This window comes from Doryrhamphus excisus, linkage group LG16 (genome assembly GCF_037039965.1).
Source record: "Doryrhamphus excisus strain RoL-2023G ecotype Guam linkage group LG16, RoL_Dexc_Guam_v1.1, whole genome shotgun sequence".
Taxonomy (NCBI): Eukaryota; Metazoa; Chordata; class Actinopteri; order Syngnathiformes; family Syngnathidae; genus Doryrhamphus; species Doryrhamphus excisus.
In genome coordinates, this window is record NC_136372.1 from 16,602,022 (window position 1) to 16,625,834 (window position 23,813).

Here is a 23,813-nt window from a genome sequence, read left to right on the forward strand (position 1 = left end):
TAGGATTCGGTTTTTGTTGAAAATCACATCCAGCAGTGATAAATGAATTTCTGTGAAGTAATGGTTTAATTTCATTTGAACATGCATCGGATTACAATTGAATGCATCCCATAATCAGTTCACAGTTCCACATGTCCAAAAGGAGTAGGAAGAAGCAAAGCTTATTAAATCCTACCCCTCCATCTGGTACTTTTACAATCAGTAACTGTTGCATTTGTTCACTTCCTGCTTTCCTAATATAATTTTAATTGATTTTAATTGATTTTAATTGATTTTAATTGATTTTAATTGATTTTAATTGATTTTAATTGATTTTAATTGATTTTAATTGATTTTAATTGATTTTTATTTATTTTTATTGATTTTTATTTATTTTTATTTATTTTTATTTATTTTTATTTCATTTAATTTAAATTTTATTTTACTTAATTTTATTAATTTTTTTAGAATTTTTTTTAGTTTTTGTCACATACCGAAGTACGAGGTGATATGACCATCCAATGACATAATGTGTACCATAGTAAGTATCAATATAGTGATATATATAGCACATCATGACTGGTTCAATATTATTATTATTGTATTTGTTTGTTCCCTGTAGGCGGCATTATGAATTATCCTTACTGGCCTTTTTTGCAGTACATTGGTGAATAGAATTCCTTATTTATAAATCCAATATTTCCATACTCGGAGCATAAAAAACCCATTTGCAATACGATTGGTAACATTATTAGAGCCCTGTAGACATGAAATAACACCCCTATAGTCACTTTTACACTTGCATTACCCAATATAGTAGTAGACATTCATTCATTTTCTATGCTGCTTGTCGTCATTAGGGTCGTGGGGGTATGCTGGAGCCTACCACAGCTACCTTTTTCTTTTTGCTTTTGCTTTCTGTACAACCTTTTGGAATATTTTAGTCATAAAAACTGAGGTTTACTGCTTTACTTGAGCAAATATGCACATTTTTCTTTTAATACTAAACAAATATATTCAAAGGGTTATTTTTAAATATAAATATATATATATAAATTAAAACAATTTAATTAAATAGCCCCCACTGAGGTCTCAAAACTCAATTAGCCTTTTGGGGAAAAACACACTCACACACACCAACCATGATATCCATGTTAATGGAAACTCAGCAGTGTCTTAAATATGCTTGTTTTTATTGCCCGTTTTAAGATAAAACACGTTCATGCTTGTATTGGTTTGCTTGATAAGAGAAGTTTTAGTGGAAGACACTGGAAATGCTGATGATGTAGTTTTAACTCTTCTACTTGGTACTCATTGTCTTTCTTTTCTTATTAAAATCGGTAGAAGTAGAATTGTAGCGTTTGGCCGAATGCGTGCACTCGAATCAGAGATAACATCCATCCATCATGGTATTTGTTGATGGAAAATAGCCCTTCCTGTTTCACCCCATCGCCGTACAATCTTCTGTCTTTAGGTGATGCTGGCAGAACGTAAAGGAACAGATGACCTCTACGCCATCAAGATCCTGAAGAAGGATGTAGTGATCCAGGATGACGACGTGGAATGCACCATGGTGGAGAAAAGGGTGTTGGCGCTATCTGGGAAGCCTCCTTTCCTAACACAGCTGCACTCCACCTTCCAGACTATGGTAAGTATAGTTTATTATTTATTATGAGTGGGGGGGGGGGGTGATTAGGTGGAAATGTTAGATTATTTTTCTGTATTCTTCTCGTTGGTGTCATGGGTGCCTCCATCATCGGTGGCGTACAGTGGATCCGACATTCGTGATTTCACTTTTTTCATACAGAAATAAGCAGAAAACTAATTTTATTCACACTCGCTCTGTTAAATATGGAATTCATTCATTCATTTTCTACTGCTTCCGGTCGCGCGGGGTGCTGGAGCCTATCCCAGCTGTCTTTTTCAAGGCAAGAGGCGGGGTACACTCTGGACTGGTGGCCAGCCAATTACAGGGCACATATAGACAAACAACCATTCACACTCACATTCATACCTATGGACAATTTGGAGTCGCTAATTAACCTAGCATGATTTTGGGAATGTGGGAGGAAACCGGAATACCCGGAGAAAACCCACGCATGCACGGGGAGAACATGCAAACTCCACACAGAGATGACCGAGGGTGGGGAAAGACAAAATAAGAAGCCAAAAAGTTACCATTTCCACACAAAATAGGAGAACTCATTCATTAATTCATTCATTTTCGACCGCTTATCCTCACAAGGGTCGTGGGGGTGCTGGAGCCTATCCCAGCTGTCTTCTTCAGGCGGGAGGCGGGGTACACCCTGGACTAGTGGCCAGCCAATCACAGGGCACATATAGACAAACAACCATTCACACTCACATTCATACCTATGGACAATTTGGAGTCGCTAATTAACCTAGCATGTTTTTGGAATGTGGGAGGAAACTGGCATACCCGGAGAAAACCCACGCATGCACAGGGAGAACGTGTAAACTCCACACAGAGATGGCCGAGGGTGGGGAAAGACAAAATAAGAAGCCAAAAAGTTACCACTTCCACACAAATTGGAGAACTCATTCATTAATTCATTCATTTTCGACCGCTTATCCTCTCAAGGGTCGTGGGGGTGCTGGAGCCTATCCTAGCTGTCTTCTTCGGGCGGGAGGCGGGGTACACCCTGGACTAGTGGCCAGCCAATCACAGGGCACATACAGTGAAGAAAATAAGTATTTGAACACCCTGCTATTTTGCTATTTCTCCCACTTAGAAATCATGGAGGGGTCTGAAATTTTCATCGTAGGTGCATGTCCACTGTGAGAGAGATAAACTAAAAAGAAAAATCCAGAAATCACAATGCATGATTTTTTAACAATTTATTTGTGTGATACAGCTGCTAATAAGTATTTGAACACCTGAGAAAATGAATGTTAATATTTGGTACAGTAGCCTTTGTTTGCTATTACAGAGGTCAAACGTTTCCTGTAGTTTTTCACCAGGTTTGCACACACTGCAGGAGGGATCTTGGCCCACTCCTCCACACAGATCTTCTCTAGATCAGTCAGGTTTCTGGGCTGTCGCTGAGAAACACGGAGTTTGAGCTCCCTCCAAAGATTTTCGATTGGGTTCAGGTCTGGAGACTGGCTGGGCCATGCTAGAACCTTGATATGCTTCTTACGGAGCCACTCCTTGGTTTTCCTGGCTGTGTGCTTCGGGTCGTTGTCGTGTTGGAAGACCCAGCCACGACCCATCTTCAATGCTCTGACAGAGGGAAGGAGGTTGTTCCCCAAAATCTCACAATACACGGCCCCAGTCATCCTCTCTTTAATGCAGTGCACTCGTCCTGTCCCATGTGCAGAAAAACACCCCCAAAGCATGATGCTACCACCCCCATGCTTCACAGTAGGGATGGTGTTCTTCGGATTGTACTCTTCATTCTTCTTCCTCCAAACACGCTTATTGGAATTATGACCAAAAAGTTCTATTTTGGTCTCATCTGACCATAAAACTTTCTCCCATGACTCCTCTGTATCATCCAAATGGTCATATGCAAACTTAAGACGGGCCTTGACATGTGCTGGTTTAAGCAGGGGAACCTTTCGTGCCATGCATGATTTCACATCATGACGTCTTAGTGTATTACCTACAGTAACCTTGGAAACGGTGGTCCCAGCTCTTTTCAGGTCATTGACCAAGTCCTGTCGTGTAGTTCTGGGCTGATTCCTCACCTTTCTTAGAATCATTGAGACCCCACGAGGTGATATCTTGCATGGGGCTCCACTCCGATTGAGATTGACCGTCATGTTTAGCTTCTTCCATTTTCTAATGATAGCTCCAACAGTGGACCTTTTTTCACCAAGCTGCTTGGTAATTGCTCCGTAGCCCTTTCCAGCCTTGTGGAGGTGTACAATTTTGTCTCTGGTGTCTTTGGACAGCTCTTTGGTCTTCGCCATGTTACAAGTTAAAGTCTTACTGATTGTATGGGGTGGACAGGTGTCTTTATGCAGCTAACGACCTCAAACAGGTGCATCTGATTCAGGATGATACATGGAGTGCAGGTGGACTTCTAATGGGCAGACTAACAGGTCTTTCAGGGTCAGAATTCTAGATGATACACAGGTGTTCAAATACTTATTTGCAGCTGCATCACACAAATAAATTGTTAAAAAATCATGCATTGTGATTTCTGGATTTTTCTTTTTAGTTTATCTCTCTCACAGTGGACATGCACCTACGATGAAAATTTCAGACCCCTCCATGATTTCTAAGTGGGAGAAATAGCAAAATAGCAGGGTGTTCAAATACTTATTTTCTTCACTGTATAGACAAACAACCATTCACACTCACATTCATACCTATGGACAATTTGGAGTCGCTAATTAACCTAGCATGTTTTTGGAATGTGGGAGGAAACCGGAGTACCCGGAGAAAACCCACGCATGCACGGGAAAGAGCCGAGGGTGGAATTGAACCCTGGTCTCCTAGCTGTGAGGTCTGCGTGCTAACCACTCGACCACCGTGCCGTCCAGGACAGAACCAATTAAACAGTGTAAAAAAAAAAAAACACAATGTAAGAAATAAACAATACAAACAACCTAAAAGTAATATACAATACAGTTTATAAGATGATATGAAATATGAAAATAGATATGTGAATTAAATATGAAATATGAGCATTAAAATATTGCACTTAGAAATTAATATATTGCACAGTGAATGGGGTCTAGAATAAATATACTGGATATAAAAGTATTGCAGGCAGCACGGTGTTTGAGTGGTTAGGCCTCACAACTAGGAAACCCGAGTTCGATTCCACCCTTTGTGTGGAGTTTGCATGGTTTTCTCCGGGTACTCCGGTTTCCTCCCACATTCCAAAAACATGCTAGGTTAATTAGCGACTCCAAATTGTCCATAGGTATGAATGTGAGTGTGAATGGTTGTTTGTCTATATATGTGCCCTGTGATTGGCTGGCCACACCAGTCCAGAGTGTACCCCGCCTCTTGCACTAAAGACAGCTGGGATAGGCTCCAGCACCCCACTCTTGCGACCCTCGTGAGGATAAGCAGTAGAAAATGAATGAATGAATAAAAGTATTGCAGGCAGCACGGTCGTCGAGTGGTTAGCGCACAGGCCTTACAGCTAGGAGACCCGAGTTCAATTCCACCCTCGGTTTGCACAATCCGCCTTCACGTTGTAACCGTGCTAAATATGAATCAATAGCTGGGGGAGTACTTGTGCTCGACTCCAGGAGCGTATCTAAAACGTCCGCGTGTTTAATATATGTGCGCAGATTTTCATATTTCTATTGATTAGAGAGAATAATGTGCTTGTGAGTGCACTTGCAGTTGTTGTTCAAGGCAAATCAAGTTGACACACACACACATGGAAGTGTGTGAGTACGTTAATCCTCTGCAGTACTAATTCTCCGCCCAGCAGACTGCTCCCCTACATATGGTACTTATGCACTTCTAACACATTCATATTTATTGTCGACTGTAATGTGTAGTCGTACATTTTATTCATCCTAGCACTACACACACACACACACACACACACAATAAGGACACAAACGACTGCTTCTGAGATTTATTGTGCAGCCTGGACAACTAACACACACACACACACTAAATCCCCACACACATACGGAACCTTTATTGGCAATTTCTGTTCATAATGGAGGAGTATGGAGTCCTAAATTGATGTGGAGTGAGTCTTTCTCCATGGTTTATCCGTCCATCTTTTTTTTTTTTTTTTTTTTTCCTCAAAACTGCCATTTTCACATTTTCACCCTTTGCTCACGATTGACCTTTTCTCATAAGGCCCGGACATTTTTTTTTTTTTTTTTTTTTTTTTTTTTTTTTTTTTTTTTTGACCTTCCTGTCTGCGTCTTCCCTGCTTTGTTTCTCACCACAGGACCGATTGTATTTCGTCATGGAGTACATCAACGGCGGAGATCTCATGTATCAGATCCAGCAGGTCGGCAAGTTCAAGGAGCCTCACGCAGTGTGAGTAGACACGCTCATGCAAATACCAGTCGGAGCTGGGTTGGTTAGCGTCGGGAATGACTTTTGGAAGTAAACTAGGCAATCAATCTGTCATTAAACATTAAAAATATAAACACAAAATATTGGAAAACTATTTATTTTTACTATAGGGGTGCTATCTCATGTCTAGAGAGCTCTAATAATGTTAAAAAAAAACACATTTTTTTATTCATTCATTCATTTTCTAGCGCTTATGCTCATGAGGGTCGCGGGGGTGCTGGAGCCTATCCCAGCTGTCTTCTGGGCGAGAGGCCACCCTGGACTGGTGGCCAACCAATCACAGGGCACATATAGACAAACAACCATTCACACTCACATTCATACCTATGGACAATTTGGAGTCGCTAATTAACCTAGCATGTTTTTGGAATGTGGGAGGAAACCGGAGTACCCGGAGAAAACCCACGCATGCACGAGGAGAACATGCAAACTCCACACAGAGATGGCCGAGGGTGGAATTGAACCCCTATGTCTCCAGAAAAGGAGTTGTGTAATGTCATAAATAATGAATTATAGGAGTGTATAAGTAACTATAGGGGTGCTACCTCATGTCTAGAGAGCTCTAATAATGTTAAAAACATTTAGAAGGTTCATTCATTTTCTAGCGCTGATCCTCATGAGGGTCGCGGGGGGTGCTGGAGTCTATCCCAGCTGTCTTCTTTGGGCGAGAGACGGGGTACACCCTGGACTGGTGGCCAGCCAATCACAGGGCACATATAGACAAACAACCATTCACACTCACATTCATACCTATGGACAATTTGGAGTCGCTAATTAACCTAGCATGATTTTGGAATGTGGGAGGAAACCGGAGTATATTAAAACTACATTAAAATTAAATAAAATAAAAATTAATAAAATTAAGTAAAAAATTAAGTCAAAAAAATTAAGTGAAAAATAAGTCAAAAAATTAAAATAAATTTGAAATTATACATTTGCACAAGTAAACACATTTTATTTTACACAACATGAACACAAGACTAGCGCCACAAAGGGGTAAAGGTTCCCCCTGCGGTTAGCGGTTAGCGGTTAGCGGTTAGCGGTCAGCCAATTACTGTGACCCAGTGGTCTTAGCTGGTGGGGGCCGGTTGATACTGAGTGTGAAGTCTGCGATACGGAAAGCCAAGTCCAAGTAAAACGAGTCTTTTACCAAGAGAGGCCGATATGTAGCTAACGCTAACAAGCTCCAAAAACGGCAGCTTGTAATTTATTGTTACTGGCTCGGTCCGTGATGTCACGTTACAGCCAACAGGCGGCCATATTTAACAAGCCGGCTGTCAGCGAAGCGAAGAGCCTCGGTGGAGTTTGCCCTTCATCTGCCGTGTTGGGAATTCTTTGCGGCGAGGAAAGGCCTTGGCTGTTAGCGTCGTCGGCGCCACCCTCCCTTTTTAAAACCCTGGCGTGTTTTCATCCAAAAGGATAAGGTCATGTTAGTTTTGTGCGACAGCCATCGCCCTCCGGTCATCATTCTGTTCACAGATTAAGCACTAAACAGGCTGTGCGTATTCGTCACCGCTTTGCACGCGCTCAAAATGGCTCCCCGACTAGCGAGAACACGGCCTGGGTGATACTACCCACTCATACGTGGTCAGTGTGTCCAGACTGTTGATCTTATCAGCGGAGGCCTTGAAGAGACAGCGTTGACCTTTCCCCAGACGTCAGCATCTTTCTAATTACGCCGTTTCCTCTCGTCCGTGCGTTTGTGTGTAGCTTCTACGCCGCCGAGATCGCCATCGGGTTGTTCTTCCTGCATCAAAAGGGCATCATCTACAGGTAACATTCACAGACGTAAAATCCATAATATTTACAGCGATCCATACACGCTATGAGGTACTGTGTTAAGCTCAGATGTGCGAATAAAGTTTTTTTTTTTTTTTAACTTTTTTAACGTAGAGACCTTAAGCTGGACAACGTGATGCTGGACTGCGAGGGACACATTAAGATAGCCGACTTTGGAATGTGTAAAGAAAACATGAACGACGGAGTCACCACCAAGACCTTCTGTGGAACACCTGACTACATCGCTCCGGAGGTAGAGTACTTCCTGTTTCGGATATTTCACGGAAGTCACGGATAAAGGCATTCCATGTATTATTTCCTTGAACTCGTTTTTCAGATTATCGCTTACCAGCCTTACGGGAAGTCCGTGGACTGGTGGGCCTTTGGAGTACTGCTCTATGAAATGCTGGCCGGGCAGGTGAGTGTTTGGCATGAGAAACGATGCATTCAATGACAAGGAAATTATTTTATAAGACCATGTAATGTATTGTAAACAAAAATATCAATTATTCAGTCATTTCTGGTTAAAAGTTGTTTTTTTGACACCCAGTGGGCATTTGCATATTTTTTTATCTATTTTATTTTTTATTTATTATATTTTTATTATTTTTTATTTATTATATATTTTTTTATTATTATATTATTATCTTGTATTATCTGTGTATGTATTATTATTTATTTTAAATTTTTGTATTTATTATATTATTTATTTATTTTATTATTTATCTTTTTATTTATTATTTAGTCCGCAACCGATTTGTTACCCAGCCTCCATTTGACGGTGAGGACGAGGATGAGTTATTTCGATCCATCATGGAACGATGCATTCAAGGACCAGGAAACTATGTATTGCAAACAAAAACATTGTAAACAAAAAACATCTATCATTCAATCAGTCATTTGTGGTTAAAAGTTGTTTGTTTGACACCCAATGGACATTTTAAATATGAAATTGCATTATTTTTATTTATTATTATCTATTTTTATTTATTTTTATTTATTATATTATTTATTATTATCTTTTTATTTATTATTTAGTCTGCATCCAATTTGTCCCCCAGCCTCCATTTGACGGTGAGGATGAGTTATTTCAATCCATCATGGAACGATGCATTCAAAGACCAGGAAACTATGTATTGTAAACAAAAACATTGTAAACAAAAAAAATCTATCATTCAGTCATTTGTGGTTGTTTGACACCTAATGGACATTTTAAATATGAAATTGCATAATTATTATTGATATCTATAATTTACTCCGCGTCCGATTCGTCCCCCCAGCCTCCATTTGACGGTGAGGACGAGGATGAGTTATTTCAGTCCATCATGGAGCACCATGTCTCGTATCCTAAGTCCATGTCTAAAGAGGCTGTGGCTATCTGCAAAGGGGTGAGTGTGCGCCAAAACACCCCAATGGGGGCGACAATACATACACGACTATTTAGTTTTATTTGTGTTCATATGATGACTTCACTGTCACAGTTATGAGATCGGAAAGACCTGGGTTCGAATCTCTGTTGGGGATGTCTGTGTGGAGTTGGTTTTCCGTGCGCGTGACTTTTCTCCGGTCCTGTTAGTGCTTGTTAGGTTAACCGGTCACTCTAAATGTGAGTGTGAATGGTTGTTTGTCTATATGTGCCCTGTGATTGGCTGCCCACCAGTTCAGGGTGTACCCCGCCTGTCGCCCAAAGTCAGGTGGGTCATTAGCCGTGTTTTTAGAATGCTATGAGCGCCAAAGGCCAATAAGACCCAGAAATGCAGAAAAAGACAATTTTTTGAGGTGTTGATTTTTGGGAAAAATTGTAAGGTTTTTGAGTTTTTTTCAAGATGTAAAAAAAAAAGTCAACTTTTTTTTCAACTTTTTTCAACATTTTTAAATTGCCGTTTATTGCTGTGGAATGAAGTGGAAACCTCCCACACCCTCATCGGGCGTCTCTGAAGGACCCAGAAATGCAAAAAAAAGACAATTTTTTAAGGTGTTGATTTTTGGAAAAAATTTTGTTTTTGGTTTTTTTTTCAACTTTTTTTCAACTTTTTTAAATTGCAGTTTTCTGCTGTGGAATGAAGTGGAAACTTCCCACACCCTCATCGGGGGTCCCGAAAGGACCCAGAAATGCAGAAAAAGATGATTTGTTGAGGTGTTGATTTTTGGAAAAAAATTAGGTTTTGTTTTTTTTCAACTTTTTTTTCAACTTTTTTAAATTGCAGTTTTTTGCTGTGGAATGAAGTGGAAACCTCCCACACCCTCATCGGGGGTCTCGGAAGGCCTCAGAAATGCAGAAAAAGACGATTTTTTTTAGGTGTTGATTTTTGGAAAAAAATTTGTTTTTGTTTTTTTCAACTTTTTTTTCAACTTTTTTTTCAACTTTTTTTTCAACTTTTTTTTCAACTTTTTTAAATTGCAGTTTTCTGCTGTGGAATGAAGTGGAAACCCCCCACACCCTCATCAGGGGTCCCGGAAGGACCCAGAAATGCAGAAAAAGATGATTTTTTTTGAGGTATTGATTTTTTGTTTTTTTTTCAACTTTTTTTTCCAACTTTTTAAAATTGCAGTTTTCTGCTGTGGAATGAAGTGGAAACTTCCCATGCGCATGCTGTATGTCTGTATCGGCGACACAAAAGGATGAACATTTGGCAAAACACACCCTCCCTCCTGCTGCGTCGCCTGTGCTATTGTTTATCTGGCAAACACACCACATGATGGCGCTGTTATTAAAAGCTCTCACACAGCTTAGTGAGTTGTACAAAAGACGCGCCGTCACTTTTACGGTGACGGACTGACGAGTACATGTGTGTCAAATTTGAGTATAATTGTTTGAAAACAAACATGGCCGCCCATTATTGAGGAATATTGCTTTGCAATGGCACAGGAAGGAGTGTTTTTTGTGTACTTTACAGTACTACAGTACTACAAGTAACACGCATGCAGGACTGCCATTAGTTGGTGAAAAGGAGGAAGCAAAGAAGGGAGGAGGTGAGCGGATGGAGAGGATGGAGTGAGCGAGAGGGACATCAAAATTATCTGCATAATTAAAACCATTGTGAGGGAACATTTATGCGGAGTGAAACAACATTGTTCGCTCTCGCTATCTGCCCGGCTTCCATCTCGCTGTCATAAGCGCTCTCCTTCGCCGTCCTTCTCTCTCTCTCTCTCTCTCTCTCTCTCTCTCTCTCTCTGCTCATTGTTTTGCCGCTTTCATTCTACATCCTCTATCACACACACACACACACACACACACAGCACTAATGAAATAGCCTGAGCCGTGTGCTCAGTTGGTTGTGGGAACGCTTCAGAATGGACTGGAAAAGTCTCAAATGAAGCCGCCTAACTGGGCTGGGTTGCTTCTCCATTGTGTGGAAGCGGGTCTTCTCCATCAATACGTCCATCAACGTTGTCTTCTACTGTTGCGCTGTTGCGAAGACCACACTAAATTGCAACAAAAACACACATTCTACTGGAGCGGATGTGTTGACACTTTTTGAAGGTCGGTCCCAAGTTCTAACCGTGATAGTTTGACTCGTATAAAAACAATCATAAATGTATAGAAATAGGGATAAATAAACATGATAGGTTACTTTCACCTCTATTGAAAACATGAAAAAGACACAATATGGCAATCAACACGGACACCACCTTCCTGTTTTGCCGTGAGTTTCTTGAATTTGATTGTGTGTGCCTTTCTTTGGTCCCGTTTTGGGTTACCTTGCTGCCGTGATCAAAATAAAAGCAGAGACTCAAAGTGAAAAATATTCAATTTAAGTAACTGACTCATATCTACACCACCTTCCTGTTTTGCCATGAGTTTCTCAAATTTGATTGTGTGTGCCTTTCTTTGGTTCCGTTTTGGGTTACTTTGCTGTCGTGATCAAAAGAAAAGCAGAGACTCGAGGTGAAAAATATTCAATTTAAGTAACTGACTCATATCTACACCACCTTCCTGTTTTGCCATGAGTTTCTCGAATTTGATTGTGTGTGCCTTTCTTTGTTTCCGTTTTGGGTTACTTTGCTGTCGTGATCAAAATAAAAGCAGAGACTCAAAGTGAAAAATATTCAATTTAAGTAACTGACTCATATCTACACCACCTTCCTGTTTTGCCATGAGTTTCTCGAATTTGATTGTGTGTGCCTTTCTTTGTTTACGTTTTGGGTTACTTTGCTGTCGTGATCAAAAGAAAAGCAGAGACTCGAGGTGAAAAATATTCAATTAAAGTAACTGACTCATATCTACACCACCTTCCTGTTTTGCCATGAGTTTCTCGAATTTGATTGTGTGTGCCTTTCTTTGGTTCCTTTTTGGGTTACTTTGCTGCCGTGATCAAAATAAAAGCAGAGACTCGAAGTGAAAAATATTCAATTTAAGTAACTGACTCATATCAACGCCACTTTCCTGTTTTGCCATGAGTTTCTTGAATTTGATTGTGTGTGCCTTTCTTTGGTCCCGTTTTGGGTTACCTTGCTGTCGTGATCAAAAGAAAAGCAGAGACTCGAGGTGAAAAATATTCAATTTAAGTAACTGACTCATATCAACGCCACTTTCCTGTTTTGCCATGAGTTTCTTGAATTTGGTTGTGTGCCTTTCTTTGGTTCCGTTTTGGGTTACCTTGCTGCCGTGATCAAAAGAAAAGCAGAGACTTGAGGTGCAAACAAATATTTAATTAAAGTAACTGACTCATATCAACGCCACCTTCCTGTTTTGCTATGAGTTCCGTGAATTTGATTGTGTTTCTCCCCTTCTTTGTCAAAATGCCGGTACTGGTAGCTTTCTTTGGTTCCGTTTTGGGTTACTTTGCTGCCGTGATCAAAGGAAAAGCAGAGACGCGAGGTGAAAAATATTAAATTTAAGTAACTGAGTCATATCTACAGCACCTTCCGGTTTTGCTATGAGTTTCTTGAATTTTATTGTGTTTCTCACCTTCTTTGTAGCTTTATTTGTTTTCATTTTGGGTTACTTTGCTGCCGTGATAAAAATAAAAGCAGAGACTCGAGGTGAAAAATATTCTATTGAAGTAACTGACTCGTATCAACACCACCTTCCGGTTTTGCCATGAGTTTCTTGAATTTGATAGTGTTTCTCACCTTCTTTGTAGCTTTCTTTGGTTTCGTTTTGGGTTACTTTGCTGCCGTGATCAAAAGAAAAGCAGAGACTCAAAGTGAAAAATATTCAATTTAAGTAACTAACTCATATCAACATCACCTTCCTGTTTTGCTATGAGTTTCTTGAATTTGATTTGATGTTTCTCACCTTCTTTATAGCTTTTTTTGGTTTTGTTTTGGGTTACTTTGAGTCTCTGCTTTTCTTTTGATCACGGCAGCAAAGTGAAAAATATTAAATTTAAGTAATTAACTCATATCAACACCACCTTCTGGTTTTCCATGAGTTTCTTGAATTTGATTGTTTCTCTCACCTTCTTTGTAGCTTTCTTTGGTTTCGTTTTGGGTTACTTTGCTGCCGCGATCAAAAGAAAAGCATAGACTCAAAGCGAAAAACAAATATTCAATTCAAGTAACTGACTCATATCAACACTACAAACTAAGTCATATAAGTACTGTGTGTGATTTCCTGCAGCCGAACCAGATGACAACCACTGCTGCCCTGGGCAGTTGACCATGCGGCACATAGCTCGAACCGCCACGCACGGACATTGTAGACATTCGCCGTGCATTCACTGGCAAATTGATGACAAAGATGTTGCCTCTTTAGGATGTAAAGACACACACACACACACACACACACACACACACTGTATGCAGGCCGTGTTATGTATTAGTGATGATTACTGGGTTGTAGCGGATCTTCATTGAAGCATGAAAGCCCGCCTCCGTCCACCCCCACAGCTCCCACCGCGCCCCCTCCAGCACCTCCTGGGTTAACTCAAAGCATCCGTGCGCGCGCACGTGCACGTGGAGACTACTCGAAGCCCCGACATGATATTTCCATTTGCGGGGGGGGAAATGCTCGGGTGTGGAATTGTATTCCACAGATGTGACGACAACGTGCGAATGCGATGGTCTTTTGCTTGCAAAAAAAAACCCTGTCGTGTTTTTACTTTGTTTGTACCAATTCGCCGCTTTCGCCGGTTTCTGCTCGGTGTGAGACATCATTTCAAAGATTGTATCATTGTTAGTGATTGTGTCTGTAGTTTTCCCCCCCTTAGTGGCTTGTAGGTGAAAACATTCAGTCTTGAATGGAATTCCTGGTAAAATATGGAACCTGTGTGTGTGTATGTGTGTGTACAGTACAGTACAGTACAGTGTGTGTGTAAAGGGAGTGATCAGAGATGTTTCCACTCCCCTGATTCTATCCTAGCCAGCATCTATATTTCATAGCTAGCAATGGGCTACACATAAATGTATTCTAACACACACACACACACACACTACTGCTATATTCTACAGAGACGCATTGTAAGGTACACAAGGTCTTCAACTTCACATGACTTTACAGCATCGACTAATTGAAGGCATTTGTTCCTCCACACACACACACACACACACACACAAACACAAGACCCAAGTCCACTTTCCATGAATTGGAGCAGCACAAATGTGAGAAACAAACGCGCGTGTAGATCAAAATATGTTGATATAATCGGCCAAATGATAGGATTATCTACACCGAAAATAGAAAGTGATCATTTTTGTTCTGATCTGATGCCTTGACGCCAGCAAAAAAAAAAAAAAAATGTTATTTTCTAAAGCTTATCTCACCATCAACGCCGAGCCGTCGACTCCATTTGACGGCGTAATTGCACAAGACGCGTGCCTCAAATTGCAGACTGCGGTTAGTCTTGATAGACGGCTTCTATCAAGGGCTTTAAACTGAATTATTCTCGTCATAAATGATACTGACGGTAACAAAATAAGATGATGACTTGATGGTTTTTTTTTAATGGAAAAACACTACAGTAGTGCGGCTTTTTTTGTAATGTACTGCAATATTTCAGTCATTTTCTACCGCTTATCCTAACAAGGGTCGTGGCGGGTGCTGGAGCCTATCTCAGCTGTCTTTGAGCCAGCCAATCACAGGGTACATATAGACAAACAACCATTCACACTCACATTCATACCTATGGACAATTTGGAGTCGCTAATTAACCTAGCATGTTTTTTGGAATGTGGGAGGAAACCGTGAAAACCCACGCATGATGGCCGACAGTGGGATTGAACTCGGGTCTCCTCGCTGTGAGGTCTGCGCGCTAATCACTCGTACGCCGTGCAGACCCCTGCAATATTATGGTGGAGCTTATCCCAGCTGGCTTTGGGGGGAGAGGCGGGGCACACCCTGTACTGGAAATTTCAACAAACATTTCACAAAAACATTTTTTTATTTTTATTTGTATTTTTTTATTTTTATTTGTATTTTTTTGATTTTTTATGTATTTTTATTTTTATTTTTATTTTTATTTTTATTTTTATTTTTATTTTTATTTTTATTTTTATTTTTATTTTTATTTTTATTTTTATTTTTATTTTTATTTTTATGCAATAGACATCCAAAAAAAATGTATTCACAACTCCTATAAATCGAGTGATACTACACTAAGACATCCGTCCTAATTAGTGTCCTAATTAATCAAGACTGCTGTCTAAAATACCGCATGTATCGTATCATGTCATTATAGTAGCACATTACTTACAGACACATCGTCTGTAATTCCGGTATGCTTCTGTCTCATTCTCGTTATAAATTAAATTTATTATTATTATTATTCAATTTGTGTGCCTAACTTTGTCACAATCTCAACACAATGAGTTATTGCGGCCACTAGGTGTCGCCAAAAACATGGACCTCCCCACTTTAACTTAAAGGCAGCATTATGATGTATTTTTATCAATAATAAATTGCAAGACCATCCAAACTATTATTATATTATTATTATTAAACTATTATATTATATTATAAAATTATTGTTAAGGAAGTAGATATATATATTTTTTTTTAAAAAGGAACTACATCAGTGTGTGATGGGTTCAGCATATACAATATGATAAATGTGTTGCAACCAGCACAGGTGTGGTATTAAATGCATCCCACAGTTTTGTCTGTCAGGCGTGTACAGTCCAGGAAAAAGCAGCACCAGAGAAGCCGAGTGTGTAATACCACTAGTAAAAAAATCCATTTCTATATTTTTGTGTTTATCTAGGAGAGCGTGTGTCGGTGTACGTGCACTCACATATCCGTGTGTGTGTGTGTGTGTGTGTGTGTGTGTGTGTGTGCGGCACATAAAGTCGAGTGACCCGTGGAAAATGTTATTTTACTTCTAATGTAATGAGCTATGACTGCTGCTCCTGAGGGAGGCACGCCCCACCTACACACACACACACACACACACACACACACACACACACACACACACTGACGTCACTGGCCTTGGTGCCTTTCTTAAGGTTTTTGCGTGGACAGGCATTATAAATGCTCTTTCATTTTGCCTGTAGGGATACAAATGTGGTGAAAGACGACAGAAGAGGCGCGAGTGTGAATCCTTGCTGATTTAAAGACTCCATTGAAAATAAATGATCTTGTTTCTGCCAGTCAAAGACTGCAAATTAACGTTTTTGCCATAAGATACCTGTCAGTGTGTGTCCTGCCATGCAAGGCAACAATTAGGGCTGTCACATGACACTACTTTAAAAAAAAAAAGTACAAAAAAAAATATTGCAATCTTATTTAATTTCTACTAGCAGCCCCGCCTCCACCCAAAAACTGTATGACTGACCATAAGTCTCACTCTGTTCATGCTGTTGCTCTATGTAACAATGCACAGAGTGAACACTCATTCTACCAGGAAAACATACACGCATACACATAGCAATAAATTGAGTTAATTTTCATGTATTGTGTGATTAATTCATCATTACATCATCCCAGGCCTCGCAACCTTATAAATACGTTATTAACATTATTAAAGCCCTCTAGACATGACATAACACCCCTATAGTCATCTTTACACTACTATCACCCAATATAGTAGACATTCATTCATTCATTTTCTACTGTTTATCCTCACGAGGGTCACAGGGGGATGCTGGAGCCTATCCCAGCTGTCTTCTTAGGGCGAGAGGCGGGGTACACCCTGGACTGGTGGCCAGCCAATCACAGGGCACATATCGACAAACAACCATTCACACTCACATTCATACCTATGGACAATTTGGAGTCGCCAATTAACCTAGCATGCATGTTGTTGGAATAATTTTACTTTATTTTAGTTTTATTGTGTGCGAGATTCATTGATGTACGCCCCCCCCAACCCACCCAAGTGCACATTCATTCATTTTTTACCACTTATCCTCATGGGTATGCTGGAGCCTATCCCAGCTGTCTCCAGGTCGCCTGGGCTGGTGGCCAGCCAATCACAGGGCACATATAGACAAACCACTTCCACACAAAATAGGAGGCAAACTCATTAATTCATTCATTTTCTACCGCTTATCCTCACGAGGGTCACGGGGGTGCTGGAGCCTATCCCAGTTGTCTTCGGGCAAGAGGCGGGGTACATCCTGGACTGGTGGCCAGCCAATCACAGGGCACATATAGACAAACAACCATTCACACTCACATTCATACCTATGGACAATTTGGAGTCGCTAATTAACCTAGCATGTTTTTGGAATGTGGGAGGAAACCGGAGTACCCGGGAAAAAACCCACATGTGCACGGGGAGAACATGCAAACTCCACACAGAGATGGCCGAGGGTGGAATTGAACCCTGGTCACCTCGCTGTGAGGTTTATGACCTTCCAAATACACTTTTTAACATTAGAGCCCTCTAGACATGAAATAGCACCCCTATAGTCACCTTTACACTCCTATGACCAAATATAGTAACATTACCGACACCTACTGGTCAGTGTAGAATACTACATATCAACGTATCTGCGCGCTAACCACTCGACCACCATGCCGCCCATTAGTATACATATTGAAGTGTAAGTACGGGAATGTTAGCAGTACTTGGCTAGCACAGAATAGTTTAATGGATCAGTATTATTGCAGTACTCAGAGGTCCTTGAAAGCAACAAAAAAGTTAAGCGTAACAGCGAACAATACCAGAAACAAATCCTTCATGGGTTGCCAGACGCCCCCCCAAAAATCAAATAATCCCCCCTTTCTTGTCTCCGTCTGTCCAGTTGATGACCAAACACCCGGCCAAGCGTCTGGGCTGTGGTCCGGAAGGGGAGAGAGACATCCGGGATCACAGCTTCTTCCGCTACATGGACTGGGAGAAGCTGGAAAACAAGGAAGTGCAGCCGCCGTTCAAACCCAGAGCTGTAAGTTTCCCGCCATTGCATCCTCGGTTTTTAATTGGGGTCAAACTTGTCGTTTGTAACGTTCAATACGTTATTGTTGACTTTGTCCCTGACTTTTTGTCCGTTTCCTTTCCTGGATGGGACAATCGCAGGTAAGTCAGGATATGATGATGATGATGATGATGGAAGGGAATGAGCTGTTTTATGATGTTGAGAAGGTCATGACCTTGCAGGTTTTCTGGTGTTTTTGGAGACGTGTGCGGACTGAATGAGTTTTTTTTTTTTTTAGTGTTTGCTTGAGGTCGGCGAGAGTTTAATAGTTGGTCGTCCCGGGAAACGGTGAGCGGGTAGCAGTCGGGCAAAACCACCTAAAACGACCTTGTGTTTGTTTGTGTGTGTATCGGACTCGAACAGTTGTAGTTGGGTGAGAAGAAAAAGCGTTGTGATGTCATCACAGGATTATTTCCATTGGCGGTTTCGGACCAAATTTTGGACGGGCTGGTTGACTTTTTTTTATTATTTATTTATTTTATTTTTATTTATTTTTGTTGCCATTGTTGGATTGGGCCGTCACTTCCTGTTAGTACTTAGCCACCCTGAAATGTGTTGTTGTTCTTTCTGCTCCACGTTCCATCCATCCTTTCTCTTCTCAAGACGAAAATACACATTTTGGTGCATTTTTGCATGCCACAAAAGAAGATAATTTTAAATATTAAATACATAAAACCATGCTCAATAAAGTTACCGGCCCTTTAAGAAAAATATAAAACCATAGAATTAGAAGGGTACTTCTTGGTGAGGAAGACAAATGAGTAATTCAATTAAATTCATTATAAAAAAAAAAGTTTTAAATAAATTCTTTTTTTTTTGTATTTTTATGGTATTTTTTAAAAATTATTAAAAAATTTAAAAATTACTAAAAAAAAATTGAAATCATGTTTTAATCGGTAAAATAGCATTGGTGAAGTGACCGGCTCACTTTTCGATGCTTCAAATACGTCCGTGATCATGTCTTAATGGCGGTTTCGTCCGCCATTTTCCATCCATCCTGCATTTTGGTGCATTTTTGCATGCCACAAAAGATAAGCATTTTAAATATTTAATACATAAAACCATACTCAATAAAGTACCGGCCCTTTAAGAAAAACAATAAAACCATAGATTTAGAATGGTACTTCCTGGTGAGGAAGATAAATGAGTAATTCAATTAAATTCATTATGAAAAAAAGTTTGAAATAAATTCTTTTTTTTGTATTTTTATGGTATTTTTTAAAAATTATTAAAAAAATTAAAAATTACTAAAAAAAAATTTAAATCATGTTTTAATCAGATAAATAGCATCTTAAAGTGACCGGCTCACTCTTTGATGCTTCAAATACGTCCGTGATCATGTCTTAATGGCGGTTTCGTCCGCCATTTTCCATCCATCCTGCATTTTGGTGCATTTTTGCATGCCACAAAAGAGAAGCATTTACATATTTAATACATAAAACCATACTCAATAAAGTACCGGCCCTTTAAGAAAAACAATAAAACCATAGATTTAGAAGGGTACTTCCTGGTGAGGAAGATAAATGAGTAATTCAATTAAATTCATTATGAAAAAAAGTTTGAAATAAATTCTTTTTTTTTTGTATTTTTATGGTATTTTTTAAAAATTATTTAAAAATTTAAAAATTAGTAAAAAAAAAAGTGAAATCATGTTTTAATCAGTAAAATAGCATCTTAAAGTGACCGGCTCACTCTTTGATGCTTCAAATACGTCCGTGATCATGTCTTAATGGCGGTTTCGTCCGCCATTTTCCATCCATCCTGCATTTTGGTGCATTTTTGCATGCCACAAAAGCATTTTAAATATTTAATACATAAAACCATACTCAATAAAGTACCGGCCCTTTAACAAAGACACTTTATTGCTTCTCCCAGTAAGGCAACATCGTCCCATTGGGGTTCCCTAAAAGAGGTTAAAAGACCAGCAAGGTTGTATTTCCCATATTTTCCCATATTTCCCCAAACTATAAACAGTGGCTTTTTTTGAGAGATACGCAGATTTAATGAGTTTATGGCGTTCCTCAGGGTGACGTTGTCAGAGGATGGCGTATCCTTGTTTTCTTCATTAAAGCTCAGCGCCCTGATGGAGATGCAAAAACAAGAAACAGCTTGTCTTAAAATCCCCCGTGGGGGGGGGGGGGGGGGGGCATGTCGGAGAAGTATCCTTTTTCCGTTAATAACTTGTTTCATGCACTTAGGGAATTGATGTATAAGGAAAATACGGGAACAAAATAATTGGAAAATTCCAAGTGCACAACCACGGTGTGTTTGAGGTCTGCGGCCTTGTCGTGTTTTTGTATGTTTCGGATGTTTGTGGAAAAATGCAGCCACCTTCTTCAGGTGTGCTGGGATTATTCCGAGCCATCTCGGAATCTGACTTTATGAATGCCATCCACGGAATGATCCCAATCCACAGCCGGGAGTGTAACACGGAGCTGATATGAAACCATGTTCAAGTGATGTCATCTCACTCCCTGCCTCAACCCGCCACCCCCCCCCCCCCTTCTTTCTTTTGTGTCCCTCTCCTTTATCCATCCGTTCTTGTCCATTCCCCGCCTCCCCCCATATCCGCCCTCCCTTCGTCCCACCCTCCTCAACAGTGTGGACGGGATGCTGAGAACTTTGATCGTTTTTTCACACGCCACCCGCCGGTGCTGACCCCTCCCGACGAGGAAGTGATTCAGAACCTGGACCAGGACGAGTTCCAAGGATTCTCTTTTATCAACCCGGAGTTCCCCGGAAGCGCTGCGACCGCCCCTGCCGCCGAGCAGGCTTGATTGAAGCTCTGGCACGGACATGACACACGGACACACACCTGAAACATCAAACCATGCACTCACGTGCACTCACGTGCACTCACGCACTCACGCTCGCGTTTCTTGTTCACACTGCTGCAACCTGCCTCTTCTCAAGGCCGAAAATACGCACTTTGGTGCAGTTTTGCATGCTATAAAAAATAAGCATTTTAAATATTAAATATGTAAAACCATGCCCAATAAAGTACCGGCCCTTTAAGAAAAATATAAAACCATAAAATGAGGAGGGTACCTCCTGGTGAGGAAGACAAATGAGTCTAATTCAATTAAATTCAATATGAAAAAAAGTTTAAAATAAATTCTTTTTTTCTGTATTTTTATGGTATTTTTTTAAGAATTATTTTAAAATTAAAAAATTAAAACAATCTTTTTTGAAATAATGTTTTAATCGGTAAAATAGCAAAAGGGAATTTTCATTGAGAATATTTTTCTGCATCCTGGTTGCATCACTCGACATGTCGATGTGTGAGTGACGGGAAGAAAAGCTACAAGTCAAGTTGTTGGTTTGCACCTTTACATTTCTAAACCCCCAATACAAGGGTACTTCCTGGTGAGGAAGACAAAAGAGTGTAATTCAATTAAATTCAATATAAAAAAATTTTTTTAATAAATTTTTTTTTTCTGTATTTTAATGGTATTTTTTTTTCTTATTTTAATATTAAAAAAATTAATCCAATCTTTTTGAAAAGCTACAACTCAAGTTGTTGGTTTGCACCTTTACATTTTTAAACCCCCAATATAAGGGTACTTCCTGGTGAGGAAAACAAATGATTCTAATTCAATTAAATTCAATGTGATAAAAAGTAAAAAAAAAAAAAAATTGGTATTTTTATGATTTTTAAAAAAATATATTTTAAAATTTAAAAATTAATACAATCTTTTTGAAATCATGTTTTAATCAGTAAATTAGCATATAGCAATAGAAGATTGTATTGAAAATATTTTTCTACGTCCTGGTTGCATCACTCGACATGTCGATGTGTGAGTGACGGGAAGAAAAGCTACAAGTCAAGTTGTTGGTTTGCACCTTTACATTTCTAAAACCCCAATATAAGGGTACTTCCTGGTGAGGAAGACAAATGAGTGTAATTCAATTAAATTCAATGTGATAAAAAGTTGAAAATAAATTATTTTTTTCTGTATTTTTATGGTATTTTTTAAAATTATTTAAAAATTAAAAAAATTAATACAATCTTTTTGAAATCATGATTTAATCGGTAAAATAGCAGGAGGACGTTTGCATTGAAAATATTTTTCTTCGTCCTGGTTGCATCACTCGACGTGTCGATGTGTGAGTGACTGGAAGAAAAGCTACAAGTCAAGTTGTTGGTTTGCACCTTTATATTTCTAAATCCCCAATATAAGGGTACTTCCTGGTGAGGAAGACAAATGAGTGTAATTCAATTAAATTCAATGTGAAAAAAAGTTTAAAATAAATTCTTTTTTTCTGTATTTTTATGGTATTTTTTTTAATTATTTTAAAATTTAAAAATTAATACAATCTTTTTGAAATCATGTTTTAATTGGTAAAATCGCACATAGCAATAGAAGATTGCATTGAAAATATTTTTTTACGTCCTGGTTGCATCACTCGACATGTCGATGTGTGAGTGACGGGAAGAAAAGCTACAACTCAAATTGTTGGTTTGCACCTTTATATTTCTAAACCCCCAATATAACACAACCTGTGCTGAAAGGGCAGACTCACATGCCCAGACCCCAGATTGGAATCAGTCGATAAACATGTGGGGGGGGAGGGGGGGCTCTCTAGCCTGGAGATAATCATAACAAGTCAGTTAACGTGGAAATACTATATACACTATGTATATACTAGTAACATTAGTAGTCATGTGATAAATAATAATAGTCAATACTAGTAATACTAGTGCAATAACAAACCAGAAGAGGTTGGTTGTGCAGTGTGAGCAAAAAATACTACACACATCCACACACAAACACAACAAAAAATCCGACAATAACGACAAGGCAGCATTCCCTTTCCTTTTTTTTTTTTTTATATTTATTTATTTTTTTTTCAATCCATTCCTTGGCTCTTCCAGCACGCTCCGAGTTTGGCTTGCAATTCCGGTGTGCTCTTTTAAAACCGTGGCTGGTAACCTTAGTGTTTTTTTTGTATGTTTATTCTTCTCTATACTCGGAATGCCTGACAATTCTCGTGCATGAGTTTATTACATGGGTAATATATCGATAATGGACTACTCGCTGTATTTTACCGTCATGCGGGATGCTTGTGTGTGTTGTTTGGGGTCATGATGGTAAAATACAGAAGACGTACGAGTCCCGTTGGAGAGACAAGGATTCTTCTCATGTTATTTTAGATCCTTTTAGTAAGCAACAAACGAGACTTTTTTTGTGTTTTACAAAAGCATGGCTGCGATACTTGCGTGTTTGTTTACATAATACATATATACATGTGTGTGTGAATGGGGTGAAATGCATTTCGCTGAGCGCATGCCCGATGTCACAGCGCCGCGCTGCGCCTGCCTGGCCCCGCCGTGTGCTTGTGTCCGTTTTTTTGGTTTGGCCATCGGCTCCGTCTTGCTTCACAGCGAGCGCTCTTTCACTTTTAAACCCAAGCGAATGTTGCACGTGGGTTTGCGCTGAGGCGGTGCCTGTTTTTCCTCGTAGCGCCACAGAGGGGTTTTTGGATGACGTTTTGTGATGGTTTTTTGCTGCGTTGCCGGGGGCAACTGTATGCTGACTTGAGAAAAGGCGTGATGTTTGTGTCGAGTATCTTTCTGCATGTTGCAATGAAAGTGTCCGCTGAACTCTTGACGAAGAAATTCCGTCTCTTGTGTTTTTTTTGTTGATTTCGACTTAGATAGCAATAATCTTTTCTTTGACAGGAAGTCATATTTTGGCACCGCCGACCTTCCCCGAGGTTGTGT

The 23,813-nt window shown here is 39.7% G+C and overlaps 1 protein-coding gene across 3 annotated transcripts in view; it reads left to right on the top strand.

Annotated features, from left to right (window-relative positions):
* Window positions 1-23,813, top strand: part of prkcbb (protein kinase C, beta b) — a 98,819-nt gene that overhangs the window by 62,321 nt on the left and 12,685 nt on the right. The window contains exons 10-17 of one of the 3 annotated variants that reach the window (XM_058048358.2): window positions 1,454-1,627; window positions 5,877-5,968; window positions 7,718-7,780; window positions 7,901-8,039; window positions 8,124-8,204; window positions 9,067-9,174; window positions 17,918-18,058; window positions 20,689-21,501. In XM_058048358.2, the coding sequence (XP_057904341.1) occupies window positions 1,454-1,627; window positions 5,877-5,968; window positions 7,718-7,780; window positions 7,901-8,039; window positions 8,124-8,204; window positions 9,067-9,174; window positions 17,918-18,058; window positions 20,689-20,865 (975 nt within the window). In that variant the 3' untranslated portion in view covers window positions 20,866-21,501. Of the gene's footprint in view, window positions 1-1,453; window positions 1,628-5,876; window positions 5,969-7,717; window positions 7,781-7,900; window positions 8,040-8,123; window positions 8,205-8,554; window positions 8,930-9,066; window positions 9,175-17,917; window positions 18,059-20,688; window positions 21,502-23,813 lie in introns of those variants that run through there. The other 2 variants (XM_058048359.2, XM_078797322.1) reach the window with 2 other exon arrangements.